Source organism: Grampus griseus (assembly GCF_964374135.1).
Source record: "Grampus griseus genome assembly, chromosome: 1".
In the NCBI taxonomy this organism is placed as follows: domain Eukaryota; kingdom Metazoa; phylum Chordata; class Mammalia; order Artiodactyla; family Delphinidae; genus Grampus; species Grampus griseus.
The window spans coordinates 148,103,997-148,117,246 of NC_139017.1; the positions used below are offsets into that span (position 1 = coordinate 148,103,997).

At 54.6% G+C, this 13,250-nt stretch overlaps 2 protein-coding genes across 4 annotated transcripts; one reads left to right on the plus strand and one right to left on the minus strand.

The window, feature by feature from the left end:
* The first annotated feature begins 345 nt into the window (after nt 1-345).
* Nucleotides 346-5,160, plus strand: ELOVL1 (ELOVL fatty acid elongase 1). Of its 3 annotated transcripts, none has more exons than XM_082652552.1 (9): nt 346-455; nt 1,184-1,274; nt 2,976-3,035; nt 3,223-3,413; nt 3,591-3,671; nt 3,797-3,853; nt 3,943-4,048; nt 4,131-4,267; nt 4,444-5,160. In XM_082652552.1, the coding sequence occupies exons 3-9, from the start codon at nt 2,990-2,992 to the stop codon at nt 4,663-4,665; spliced, it is 840 nt and encodes a 279-aa protein (XP_082508678.1). In that variant the 5' UTR covers nt 346-455; nt 1,184-1,274; nt 2,976-2,989; the 3' UTR covers nt 4,666-5,160. The 3 variants fall into 3 exon arrangements, with proteins under 3 accessions (XP_082508678.1, XP_082508679.1, XP_082508677.1); XM_082652553.1 differs by lacking the exon at nt 1,184-1,274 and adding an exon at nt 1,656-1,818 and having other exon boundaries at nt 348-455; XM_082652551.1 differs by lacking the exon at nt 1,184-1,274 and having other exon boundaries at nt 353-455.
* Nucleotides 5,161-5,171: 11 nt separating this feature from the next.
* On the minus strand, nt 5,172-9,312 carry CDC20 (cell division cycle 20). Its single transcript, XM_082652540.1, has 11 exons — nt 9,286-9,312; nt 8,940-9,128; nt 8,677-8,825; nt 8,494-8,590; nt 8,183-8,311; nt 7,886-8,082; nt 7,672-7,766; nt 7,294-7,522; nt 7,012-7,137; nt 5,970-6,087; nt 5,172-5,604 (listed from the first exon to the last, which is right to left on the minus strand). Exons 2-11 carry the CDS (start codon nt 9,118-9,120, stop codon nt 5,426-5,428), a joined length of 1,500 nt encoding a protein of 499 aa, XP_082508666.1. The 5' UTR covers nt 9,121-9,128; nt 9,286-9,312; the 3' UTR covers nt 5,172-5,425.
* Nucleotides 9,313-13,250: the final 3,938 nt, after the last annotated feature.

Here is a 13,250-nt window from a genome sequence, read left to right on the forward strand (position 1 = left end):
GGCCGGGTGGACCGGCCACGAAAGAAGCTGTGTTGGTCTTGTTGGTGGATAAACCCCCAGAGGGCCCAGAATGAGGCCATGCGCAGGCTGAACGTCAGGAAGGCGCAGGGTGCAACTGGGGCGGGCTGGGGCCAGGCCGCGCGAGCTGACGGAGATGGGAGGCGATGCGGCGGGAAGGGGTAGGGAGCAGGGGCTGGGCGTGCTTCCTGCCCGGGGCCCGGCGGCCCGCCCCCGCCCCCACCCCGCGGGCCCAGCAGAGACGGGGCTGGCCGGCCCCTCCTGCCTCAGCCCGCGGCCCAATCAGCGGGCGCCCCCCACCCGGCCCGCCCCCTCCCCCTCTGGTGACAGAAAGTCGGCCCAGCAGATGAGGAAGTGGCAGGCAGCCTGGCCCTGGGGACACCTCTCCGGCCCTGCTCCTTCCGAGCCCTCCACGACTGCCCGCCTGGCCCCCACTGGTGAGTCGGGACCTCCCAGGGCGGGCTCGCCACGTGCCCAGGCCCCTGCCCCGCTGGGCCGCCCGGCCTGCCCTGCCCTGGCAGGCTGTGGGCGAGGCCGTTCCTGGGGAGGGTGGGTGGGAGGTCCCAGCTCTCCGGGGCTGGGCCTCCCCAGCAGCCTCCCTCCCGCCAGGCCCCCATTTGCTTGAACCTGGGCCTTCCTCTACCACCTCCTTCTCTTGCCCCTCTCCCCCTCTTACTCCTTCCAACCCTTGGCGCCCTTGTGCACCACCACCGCCCCCTTCCTTTGCCTGTCTGCCTTTCCCTTTCATCCATCTGAAAGGAAGGAAGGACCAGACTGAGTTCCCCCACTGGGGACACACCCAGATTCAGCTCAAACTTGGGGAGAGGTCCTTCCAGAAGCCTCGAGCCACCCCAGACCTCCAGGGTGCATGCGTGTGTAGGCTGGGGGGAGGTGAACTTGGGGATGGTGGCTGAGAGAGCCTGGGAGATAACAAGCTGGCAAGCTCACATGGGTCGGGAGGACCTGTGTGTTACATCACGTGCCTCTGGGTAGGCCCTACCCCAGAATAAGCAGCCAACAAAAGTCTGATTGTGAATGAATGAATGAATGAATGAATGAAGAATGGTGACTGCCATCCGTGAATAGAGAGCTGTGGGTGTGCCTGACCCAGGACAGGTATACGTCTGCACACAGTGTGGGTGATGTTGGGCTCGTTCACCTGCAGGTGGGCTGTGTGAGTTTATGTATGTGACCATATTCATCTGAGACTCAGACGTGTGAGGAAACCTGCGTTTGAGCACAAGCACTTGCACATGGTAATGCGGGTCCTGTGAAAGAGTGTGTGTGTGTTTGGGTGTGTTTGCCAGTGTGAACGTAGCTAGGAGCAGGCCTGAGTGTTAGAGACCATGCATGTCAAAGTCCATGAAGAGTTGTCCGGGTGGTCAGAGTGTCAGAGGAGGGCACTTGCAGCCTGCAGGAGCCAGGTGGGCTCTGCGTGCACGTGCTATAGCCACTGGCGAGTTGTCGTTGGTGGCGGGGAGCTGTGACAGGGGCTTTGTGTATGGGAGGACTTGGAGCCTGACCTTGATGGGGCAGTTGTGGGTCGGCATGGAAGTTGGGGGAGCGTCTGTGACGTGTGTGTGAGGGGCGCGTGTGCAGCCTCCGTAGCTGTGTCAGAAAGTGTGTTCTTCACTTAGTACCTGCACAGGTGCTTCTCTGGGTAGAGGGAGCCTGGCCGACCAGAGTGCAGGCAGCTCGCAGAGCATCTGCTGTCCTGGCTGTTCGGGGAACGCCTTGCCCCTCTGGGACTGCCTCGAGTCCCAGGCTGTCCTCCGCCTGGGCCAAGGCTTTTGTGTCCCGGTGAGCCCTCCCCTGACATTCCTTCAGGCTCTGAGGGGAAGAGGGCCTAGCCCATTATGACCCCCTACTTGAGGGAGGGGAAGATTCCTGAGACCTCCCCTACTCCCCACCTCCTCACATGCCACTCCCTGCCCCTCCCTGGGAGAGAAGGGTGATGGTACCCATTCTGAAGCAGGACAAACTGAGAATTTATGGCTAATTTAGGAGGGGATGCTGGGTGTGGGTTTTCAGCAGTTCTCTTTGGGCCAAGGCTAGGCCTGGGGCTGGCGTCCTGGGAGGTTTCTAGCCAAAACCTAGAACCTTAGCTCATCTGACTGGTCTGGGGTGGGCGGGTGGTGAGTCCTGGGCTTTACTTGGCTTTCTCAATCCTGGTGGGTCCCCCAGGTACTGAACTGTGGCCTGGACCCACCCTCCACCCCATGTGCGTACAGCGGGGCAAGCAGAGGGCGGGGCTGCTGCCAGATCTAGTCAGACAGGTGGAGCCGCCAGGGCAGGAGCCTCAAAGAGCCGGGCTCCTGGAGAGGGAGGGTGAGAGGAGAGCTCCGGAGACAGGAGAGGCTAGAGGTGAGAGCCAAGGAGGGCAGAGGAGAGCCCGAGGGGGTGACTCAGCAGGGGAGAGGACAGGAGGGACCATCCCGGGAGATGTGCATCCTGAAATGGGGCAGGAGAAGTTGAAGGGGAGGACCCCTGGAGAGAAGGAAGACCCCAGGGCTGGAGAGGTGAGGGACTGGCAAGGAAGGGAGAGGAGGTTCGTTCTGGAGGTGAGTTCCCTGTTGGTAGGAAGTAAGACTCTCTGGAAAGAGACCAGAAATTGAGAGTCCTCTTGTGGAAGAAGGGAGGGGAGGTCAGGAAGTAGAAATCTCTGGAGAGGAGCAGAGCCTGAGGAGAGGAGAGGAAGGTGTGGAGAGGAAGGGCGGAAGAGCCCTTCCCAGGCAGGCAGGGTATGCGGGAAGCAGATCCCGCCCCCCACCCCGAGCGGCCTCCTCCTCACCCTAGTCCCCAGCAATTCCTTCCTCTCACTGCTCTGTCCTTTCTGCAGTGAGGTGTTGGGAGTTGTCGCGTCTGGTCTGTGTCCTGTCTGTGGGTCAGGGGTGAAATTGGGGCATGGGGGGAACACAGTCGGCCCTGTCTGACACCCATCCTCCCTACCTCGCCAGAGTCCTTAGCCAGGATGGAGGCTGTTGTGAACTTGTACCAGGAGATGATGAAGCATGCAGGTGAGATGCTGTCCTCCAACCCTTTCTCCCTCCCACCCTGGGATCCCTGGATCTAGGGCTGTCTCCTAATGGTGGAGACTCCCTTCAAATCCCTTGACCCTTTGTGACCTGACCTCATGTCTGCACACCTGGTGGGGACCCTTTGGACTCTGTGACCCTTCCTGACTCCTTTGACCCTTATTCACAGATCCCCGGATCCAGGGCTACCCTCTGATGGGGTCCCCCCTGCTAATGACCTCTATCCTCCTGACCTACGTGTACTTCGTTCTTTCACTTGGGCCTCGCATCATGGCCAATCGGAAGCCCTTCCAGCTCCGCAGCTTCATGGTTGTCTACAACTTCTCACTGGTGGCATTTTCCCTCTACATCGTCTATGAGGTGGGCCCCCAGGATGCCTAGGCTTTAATTCCTGCCGGCAGGATAAGGGGCAGGCCCTAGGCCCAGAGCATGGCATCTCCTTTCCAGAGAGGCTCAGCTCTATTTCTCCGTCTAGAGAACAGAAGAGACTTGGGGGAGGGAGGGAAGTCTGGCGGTCTAATCCACACCCCTTCATAGTTCCTGATGTCTGGCTGGCTGAGTACCTACACCTGGCGCTGCGACCCAGTGGACTTTTCCAACAACCCGGAGGCACTGAGGGTAAGTGGGGACGGAGGCCAGGTCCTTAGCAACCTGGGGATAGGAGCAGTTTGGATGTGCCCTGTGCTCATGAGCCAGTTTAGAGAGGCTCTTGGCGGTCCTAAGGCTGCCCTGACTTCTTACAGATGGTTCGAGTGGCCTGGCTCTTCCTGTTCTCCAAGTTCATTGAGCTGATGGACACGGTGAGTAGTTACATGAGATTCGAGGACTTATGGGGAGAAAGGAGTGAGAGGCCCTGGCTCTGAAACCCCTTACCCCACTCTTCTCTCAGGTGATCTTTATTCTCCGGAAGAAGGATGGACAGGTGACCTTCCTACATGTCTTCCACCACTCAGTGCTTCCCTGGAGCTGGTGGTGGGGGGTAAAATTTGCTCCAGGTGAGTGGTGAAGACCACGGGGGAGGAGGGACAGGCACTGGGCACCAGAGGCCCAACTCAGGTCCTGATTGTCCATGCACAGGAGGAATGGGCTCTTTCCACGCCATGATCAACTCCTCTGTGCACGTCATCATGTACCTGTACTATGGATTGTCTGCCCTCGGCCCTGTGGCTCAGCCCTACCTTTGGTGGAAAAAGCACATGACAGCTGTCCAGCTGGTGAGGGGCCTGAGCCTGACCTACAACCACCCCCTCAACATTCTGGTCTGGATCCTGCCTTTAGCCAGCCTACTTCACCTTTGACCCCAGCCCTCCCTACTCGGCATTCTGTTTTTCTACCCCCTCTCCCTCCGGTCCTCTCACTGTGCCCTTTGACCCTTGCCTTTCTGTCCTAGATCCAGTTTGTCCTGGTCTCGCTGCACATCTCCCAGTACTACTTCATGCCCAGCTGTAACTACCAGTATCCAATCATCATCCACCTCATCTGGATGTACGGCACCATCTTCTTCTTGCTCTTCTCCAATTTCTGGTATCAGTCTTACACCAAAGGCAAGCGGCTGCCCCGTGTACTTCAGCAAAATGGAGCTCCAGGTACTGCCAAAGTCAAGGCTAACTGAGAAACATGGCCTAGCTAGGCGCCCACCTAAGTGCCTCAGGACTGCACCTCGGGCAGCATCTGTCATTGTCCTCCCCAGCTACACCTGTGACCAGGGCTTATGTGGTCAGGACTGAGCAGGTGACAGGTCCTCTGCTCCCCACAGCTGGTACACAGGGACCACTGCTTCCATTCCTCCTCTTCTGGCCAGCCCCAGGGACAAGGCCTCGTTGCCCCCTGCCACTCCAGAGCCAGGGGCCGAAAGGGCTGGACACTTATTTCCCCCTCCCTGCCTTACACATGGGAGAGGAGCACTCAGGGCTGGCCCCCACCAGGGTCGTGTGGCCTTTTTCCTCACACTGAAGAGGTCAGCAATAATCTGTCACTGTGGACCCAGGCTCCCTCCTTCTCCACCCCACACTGAAGTAGGAGCTTCTTGGCCAAAGGTCAGGGTGGTGGGGGCCTGGGAATACAGCCTGTGGAGGCTGCTCACTCCTTTATGTCTTCATTAAAAGTGACAGAGGAAACCACTGAGGCTGTGTGTGTACATGTGTGAATGGAGGAGGTGGGTACAAAGCCTGCCAGCCTGTCTGCAGACAGGAGGGATGGTCAAGGTGCCCACACGATGGATGTTTCTAGCTCTCTGATCACAGTAGAGAGGAGCCCCGGGGAAGGCTGCTGGAACAGAGGTCATGCCAGGCGAAGAGGGAGACGTGACTTTATTAGAAAAGTAAAAAAAAAAAAAAAAAAAAAAAACGCAAAAAACTGAGCCGAGCTGGTCCTTAACGGATGCCTTGGTGGATGAGGCTGCTTTTGGCTGCGCTGGCCTTCTCCCGCTCCCGCCGCCGGGCAGCGTCCAGCTCAAAGCAGCGCCACAGCCGCAGGGTCTCATCTGCTGCTGCTGATGCCACTGTAGCTCCATCTGGGCTCATGGTCAGACTAAGGACCCGGGCTGTGTGACCTGGGGCATGAGGAGGGAGAAAGTGAGAGCAGTGCAAATGAAGGTAGATGCCTACAGCCTTCCAATTCTGAGAGCTTGTTTAGAACAGTCTGAGATAATTACCAATTCACACACTATAAAGTTCATCCTTTTAAAGTGTACAGTTCATTGGTTCCTAGTATATTCAGAGTTGTGCAACCATCACAACAGTAATTCCAGAATGTTTTCATCACTCCATAAAGAAAGTCCTCATTACCCTCTCCCCTCAGCCTCTAGCAACCATTAATCTGTTTTCTCCCTCTCTGCATTTGCCTCTTCTGGACATTTCATATAAAGTCATACAATACGTGCCCTTTTGTTTCTGGTTTCTGTCACTTAGCACCTACCTTTCAGCTCAGCCACCTTGGCCATGGTTGGGTACTTCCAAATAACCAGCTGGTTCTGGGCAAAGCCATGGCCTGAGATGAGCTCCTTGTAGTGGGGAGACCAGAGGATGGAGCACACCTGTGGAGAGGGAATGGCATGGGCATGACGTACATAGAGCCAACACTACTCAAATCAGAACCAAGTCCACCGTGGTGTTAGCCACCCTACCAGGTGCTACGGACTCAGACTTGAATGACTGTAGTCCTTACAAAAGCCTTTTGAGAGTTATAACTGTTATTCACTTTACAGATCAGGAATCAAGCAGAAGGAAGTTCAGCGAGTTGCTTAAGATCACATGCAAGTTAAGTTAGTAGGAGGCAGAGGCAGAATTTGAACCTGAGCCCAAGGTTAGAATGAAGGCTGCATGTGCTGGGCAAGGGGGTGGCAAGAGGAAGCTGCAGTGCTTGCAGGGAGACACACCAGCAAGGGCCTCAAATATCATTCTGAAGCATTTGGATTATATACTGTAGGTGATAGGGAGCCCTTGCAGGGTTTAAAGAGGACAGAAACAGACCACCCAGACCAGTGTGGAGGACAGACTGGAAGAGATATGAAAAGACCAGTGCTGTGAGCCTCCACTGGGGAGAAGGATGAGGCTGAGGGGAGGGGACACGTGTAAATGATATTCTGAGGTAAAACTGAGACGTCTTGGTGACTAGGTGGGGAGGATGAAAGATTCTAGGCTTTTCAGATTTCTGAGTGGTGTCCCTCACAACAACATAGGAGGATGAGGAATGCATTTCAGGGAGCCAAGGAGAAGTGACAAGTTTAATTTGGGACATATTAGGGTGGCGCCACCTATAGCACGTGGCGTTAGAGACAAGCTCTCTGTGGCCTGTTGGAAATGTGGGTCTGGAGCTCATGAGTGAGAGCTGAGTTAGAAGTTTGGAAACCATCAGGGTATAGCATCGGTGAAGCCACTGGAGGGGACATGGTTGCCCAGAAGGCTATATAGAATTAAGAACGCATCTGGGAGTGAGAGGCTGGAATAAGGAAGACTACCTGGGAATGGGCATCCACAGCACTCAGACAGGCCCCAGAGCAGACGTTCCAGATACGAATGTGTCGATCACTTGTGCCCCCTCCAGTTGCCAGGACATTGGGCTGCCAGGGACACCAAGCTACAGCCTAGGTGTGATAAAAAGTTGGGGTCAGCAGGTACTAGAGCTAGACACAGAGCTATAGGGCTCACAGATTAACCCAGTCCAATGCCACCATCCCCTGTCCCCAGAGGTTCTGAGTGAGAGTCTGCAGAGGCCCAGCCCAGCCCAGCCCCACTCTCACCTTGACAGCCCCTTGATGCTGGGTGAATGTCTGCAGAGGAACCCAGCCACCTTCTCCAGGAGCACTAGGCCACACGTTGACCAAGTTATCGTTGCCGCCACTGGCTAAATGTCGTCCATCTGGGGCCCAGCGCAGCCCACACACTTCCTGGCTGTGGCCACTCAATGTGGCCACATGGTGTTCTGCTACCCTAACATCATGGTGGTGGATGTGGCCAGAGCGTGAGCCACTGCAGGAGGGAAGAAGGGAATCAGGTCCTATAGCAGTGCCAAACGCCACCAGCAGGCCAGAGCTGCTTCAGTTCAGAGGTGTACAGTCCGGGGAGAGGGGGCCAAAATCATAGACTGATTTTGTAACAGACTAGCAAAAACCACTAACCTGGACAGGATATAGCTATTCCAACAGAGGGAGCCCACTCGGGCAGAATGACTGGTCATGTTTCGAAGCCGTTTCTGCTGTTGCACATCCCATAGCTACAGAGAGAGAAGACCATGAAGATCAGGACTTGGCATTAACATCCTCCTGCTGGGCAAGACCCCTGGGGGTCTTGTTCTGGGGAACAATAGAGCTGCAGCACAGGGACAAGTCTCACCTGCACCTCAGCACTGCTGGTGCCCACAGCCAGGTAGTTGCCCTCTTTGATCCAGGCCACAGAAGATATATAGTCCCCAGGCTGCTCCAATTGGAGCAGCTGCAGGATGTCACCAGAGCTAGCACTCCACAAGTACACACTGTTGTCCAAAGCCACAGCCAGTACATTCCCAGAGCTCCAATCCACAAGGTTCAGGTCTGCCAGAGGGGGAAGGGAAGAGCATGAGCTTTCTAGTTTGCCTAGTCCCTCTCTCTCCCTTTTTCTCCATCCACCGGTCAGGGAGAAGGCTGCACTTACAGTAGTCATTCCGGATTTCAGGGGCGTCCAGGATCCGGTCTGGCAGGGAAGGAATGTAACGGCAGGTCTTCCTGCTGGAGCTGGGCGTGGCCTTCTGGCTATAGAGTACTTTCAGTCTGTTCTGGTAACCTGTAGCAACGCAGTAGGTCTAGACACTGGGAGAATTGACACCTCCCCCTGCCCCTAACCAGGAAGGCCAGAGAAGCACCTTCACTCCCCTCAGTCTTAGGTGGGAAGAGCCATCTCATCTATCCCGAGCCCTGGGGATGGAATGACACCTCCCTCCAAGAGCTGAAAACTTCAGGTCTTACCCTCTGGGGCATTTTGTGGTTTTCCACTGAGCCGAAGGATCTTGGCTTCCTCCACATCAAAACCGTTCAGGTTCAAAGCCCATGCTTTCTGATGTTCCTGGCACGTAAGCGTGGTGGTGAGGTGGTGGTATCATCCAGATTATACAGATCGGTTTTTGCCTTAAGTCCCCCTGGGACACATACCTTCTTGGTGGGCGTCTGACTGTCTTCGGGCTGGTTCTCCTTGCTCAGGAGGAAGCTAGCGACCTCCATCTGGGAAGCACTGCGATGGGGGATATAGCGGTCACCGCCAGGTTTGCTGGGAGTGGTCTGATTCTTGGAGCTCGATTTGCCTGGGGCAGGGAGAGGGAAGTCAGACTGTCACAACAGGCTCCCATGGGAGCAGTCGTGAAGGCTGTTCTCAGCCCTTCCCTCTTCCTGACCGCGTCCCGCCGCACCCTACTGACCGGGAGTTCGGCCCGGGGTCCTGCCGGCACTGTGGGATCGGTTGGCTGCCCGCATAGGCGAGGGGGCCGGCCCCGCGGCTTCCTTCGCCTTGCGCTGCCAGCGCGCAGGGGGTGCATTGGGGATGGGTGTATCCAGCTGCAGCAGCGAGTGCAGGTCACTCTCGAACACGAACTGGGCCATGGGAGTGTCTGGAGGGGGAGGGTTACCCGCTGAGCCCCGGAGGAAGGAAGGCGACCGTGCTCTGGGACAGCCGACCACACAGGGCCACCCCCGGCCGCAGCCCCCCCAGCCCGGCACCCCCGGCCGCGGCCTCACCCCGGTTCGCTCGGCCCAGCCGCCTCTCACCGTCAGCTCAAAGCAGACTCCGATTCCAGACCGGCCTTAGCAGTGCGGATTTACGCTTCTTAAACTCTCCGCTCCGAGCACTCATTGGCTCCTTCAAAACCCAACCGTCGCAACTGTCGCCCTTGCCCATTGGCCTCCACGGCACAGGGGGCGGGTCTTCCGGGGCAAGTCGCAGATCTCACGGGAGTCCAGCAGTGGAGCGGGGTTTGAAGGCTGGGAGAGAGGCAAAGGCAGGTCCTGCGCCACCAGGTGTCGGAAAGCGGGGCTGGGCTGGGCGGGGCGGGGCGCGTCGCGTCGCGTCGCGTCTGGGGGCGGGGCCTGAGCTGCGTGCATTCCCCAGTCGCTTCCATTCATTCCTCAGCCTCCCCGCACCCGCCCTTCACGCTTAACTCTGCTTGTGGATCGTGTTTATGATACAAAGTGCAGGACTCGGCGTAATGACCTAAAGCACTTGAGCCTTTTTGGAGGAGGTTACATGCAGTGGCTGGCCGGCCAGCCGGCCCGCGGGCAGGGAGGCGGGGGCAGGAGTTGATTGAGCAGCTTAGAAGCAGAAAGAAGGCGGGAGCGTCCACTGTTAGCTTAGTGCCTGCGGAAACACTGATAGGAAAGAAGGTGCTCATTTGTTTGTTTTTAAAAACTGTTTTGTTTGTTGTTGTTTTACAAACAAGGAAAATGAGGCTGAAAGAGGGGTGAATTCCTTATGGTCAAGAAAAAAGATCAGGATTCAGGATTCAGATCTGCCTATCTGGGAGATAAGATTGGACTGCCCTGCGAGGGAAACAGGGGCTCACCCCCATGGGGCTTTAGAGATGTCAGGAATTTTAGAGATCCGCTAGTCTAATCTGCACATGGTGCACCCTCCGCATCCCAGCAACATACCCATATTTTACAGGTGAAGAAACCGCCGCCCAAGAAAGGATTTGCCCGAGGTCCCATGTTGTTAGGAGTCCAGGCCTGACTCCCATTCAATCCGTGCTCTAATAATGACTTCAGTGAATTGTATGATATGCTTAGAGGTGAAGCAACAATAATAAAAATAATCATGGGTACCATTTACTGGCCATCTGCTAACTGCGGTATTTAAACAGTTTACATACATTACTGCGTTTAATCCTTAATCCCATAAAGCAGATGCTTTATTCCCTTTTTACAAAAAAAGAAACCTGGTCAGGGAAAGGTTTGAAACTTGCCCAAAGGCATACAGGCCATAGTAATTAGTGGAGCCAAACTATCTAACGAACCTCAGCAATCTAACCATATGCTACACTGCCCCAGTGAGAGGCTAGAAAAAATCGCGTTTTCAATCATTAGCCTAAGATCAACTCTGATGATGACAGAGAAAATTTGGGGGCCTTTAACCCAAATGATATTGTTATTATTTTTAATTTTGAAGCATTCATGCTGTCTCTTTCCAATTACTTTGGAAAACAAGGAGTTAGATAACCTGGGGTTGGAAATGGGGAGTCCCTGAACCCCAGAGGACATAGAAAGGTCAGGCTGCTCAGGGCCTTCAGTGTTAAGCTAAGGAATTTGGACTTTATCTGCCAGGCATTGTGGAGTCAGTGAGAGTGTCTGTGCAGGTAAGGGCCAAACAAAACATTTCTGAGGGCAGAACATAGCGAGCAATTTGCAGCTTCTGGTGTAAGGGTCACTGTAGAGGAAAAGAACAACAGGGTAAATGAGAGTACAACTTCAGGGAATTTGAACATTTAAAAATAAAGGAATGAAAGAAGCCAGTGGAGATTATAACTGACATGGACCTTGAAGTTGGAGGGATTCTAATATGATACAAAATGGTCAAATAGAGTGATGACAGAAAAGGTCAGAGTTGGCTATTGGGAAACAAATCTTCGGTGACCTTGGAGAGAAAGGGATCAGGTGAGGCGGTGCTTGGGTTCTGTTTGGAAGGGGTTGCAGAAAGAAGGGTGGGGAGAATGTGGAGGCAGCAAGCATGGGCTACTTGTATAAGAAATTTGGGAGTGAAAAAGAGGGTAGTGCATGGGAGCTGGAGGGAATGCCAGCATCAAGATGCCTATGCATCTTTGAAGGTGAAGAGCCAGAGGAGATGGAAGAGGGTAGAACAAGCACCTTGCCCAGGAAGAAAGGGGATAGAAAACACAGGCAGCTTTTTCAGTCTAGGGGAGAAAGATCAATTCCTCTTAGGCTGGAGGGAAGGAGAACAAGGCTTTAGAGATAGATAATTAGAGGCTGAGGAGCTGCTTGGATTGGGGAACTCCCACCGGAAGGACCTGAATGTAGGGAAGCAGAGGACATGGAGGGAATAAAATATAGGTGATATTCAGTGGGTGGAACAGACCAGTTGGGTTAAAAATAAAGATAACCCTGTAGGGACTCCCCTGGTGGCTCAGTGGTTAAGAATCCGCCTGCCAATGCAGAGGACACGGGTTTGATCCTTGGTCCGGGAAGATCCCACATGCCCGCAAAGCAACAAAGCCCGTGCGTCACAACTACTGAGCCTGCACTCTAGAGTCCGTGAGCCACAACTACTGAGCCCGCGTGCCACATCTACTGAAGCCCACACGCCTAGAGCCTGTGCTCCGCAATAAGAAGCCCACGCACGCACTGCAACGAAGAGTAGCCCCCCGCTCACCACAACTAGAGAAAGCTCGCACGCAGCAACGAAGATCCAATGCAGCCAAAAATTAATTTAAAAATTAATTAAAAAAAAAAAGATAACCCTGGGCTTCCCTGGTGGCGCAGTGGTTGAGAGTCCGCCTGCCGCTGCAGGGGACGTGGGTTTGTGCCCCGGTCCGGGAAGATCCCACATGCCGGTCCGGGAAGATCCCACATGCCGAGGAGCGGCTGCGCCCGTGAGCCATGGCCGCTGAGCCTGCGCGTCCGGAGCCTGTGCTCCGCAACGGGAGAGGCCACAACAGTGAGAGGCCTGCGTACCGCAAAAAAAAAAAAAAAAAAAAAAAAAGATAACCCTGTAAACACTGACTATTTACTATATGCATGGCATTGTGTTAACACCGTTAATCCTCACACGGGGAAATAGTAGAAGAGAACGAGATCAGTTCTGAAGGGTCAAGCTAAAGATTTAGAGGTAAGGAGTGAGCAAGGAGTGAGATGAACAGGAAGATCAATCTGGAGGCAACATACAGGTTGGACTTAGGGGGAGAGACTGGAGGCAGAGATATTAGGTAGAGGCTGTAGTGATAGCTCAGTGGAGATGGAGAAGAGGAGGCCGGATTTAGGAAGTATAAGGGGTCAGGACATGATGGCTGAGTCGGTGGAAAGGTGGGAGGTTCCGTGGTTTGGATCTCAATCCTAGTTTTGAGTCCCTAGGAGTAGAGTTGGAGCCTTGAACGTGGCTTGGGGAAGGAATTATGGAAAGTGAGTATACCGGATGTCATCCATTTGTCCCATCCAGGTCCACTCTTCATCCTCTACTCTGCCCTGTGCCCTGTGAGGCTGACTCACATGGCCTGCGTCAATGGACTCCCTTGGGCTCTGGTTTCTGTTTGTATTCCACCAACGGGAGGATGTTATGGGTTAAATTGTGTCTCTCCCCGCCAAAATTTATACGTTGCATACTTAAGCCCCAGTACTTCAGAGTGTGACCTTACTTGGAAATAGGGTCACTCCAGGTATAATTAGTTGACTTGAGGTCATTTAGGTGGGCCCTAATCCAGTATGACTGGCGTCCTTGTAAACTGGAAGAGTCTGGACACAGACACACACAGGGAGAGTACCATGTGAAGACGAAAGCAGAGGTGTCGGTGATGCTTCTACCATCCAAACACTGAAGATTGCCAGGACACCCCCAGAAGCTAGCGGAGAGGCATGGAACAGATTCTTCCTCACGGCTCTCAGGAGCAACCAACCCTGCTGACACCTTGAATTTCTAGCCTCCAGAACTAAGAGATAATAAACATCTGTTGTTTAAGCCACCAGGTTTGCAGTACTTTGTAAGGGCAGATGGAGGAGATCAGGAGATCAGA

Bases quoted from the DNA above. Each gene is read 5' to 3' on its own strand.
- ELOVL1 (XM_082652551.1), top strand. From the start codon at position 365: ATGAGGAAGTGGCAGGCAGCCTGGCCCTGGGGACACCTCTCCGGCCCT. The intron at 4,049-4,130 runs GTGAGTGGTGAA...GTCCATGCACAG, and splicing joins GGGGGTAAAATTTGCTCCAG to GAGGAATGGGCTCTTTCCAC. The intron at 4,268-4,443 runs GTGAGGGGCCTG...TTTCTGTCCTAG, and splicing joins ACATGACAGCTGTCCAGCTG to ATCCAGTTTGTCCTGGTCTC.
- CDC20 (XM_082652540.1), bottom strand. From the start codon at position 9,120: ATGGCCCAGTTCGTGTTCGAGAGTGACCTGCACTCGCTGCTGCAGCTG. The intron at 8,826-8,939 runs GTCAGTAGGGTG...TCCCTGCCCCAG, and splicing joins GACCCCGGGCCGAACTCCCG to GCAAATCGAGCTCCAAGAAT. The intron at 6,088-7,011 runs GTAGTCTTCCTT...CCCTCTCCACAG, and splicing joins CTGTGGATGCCCATTCCCAG to GTGTGCTCCATCCTCTGGTC.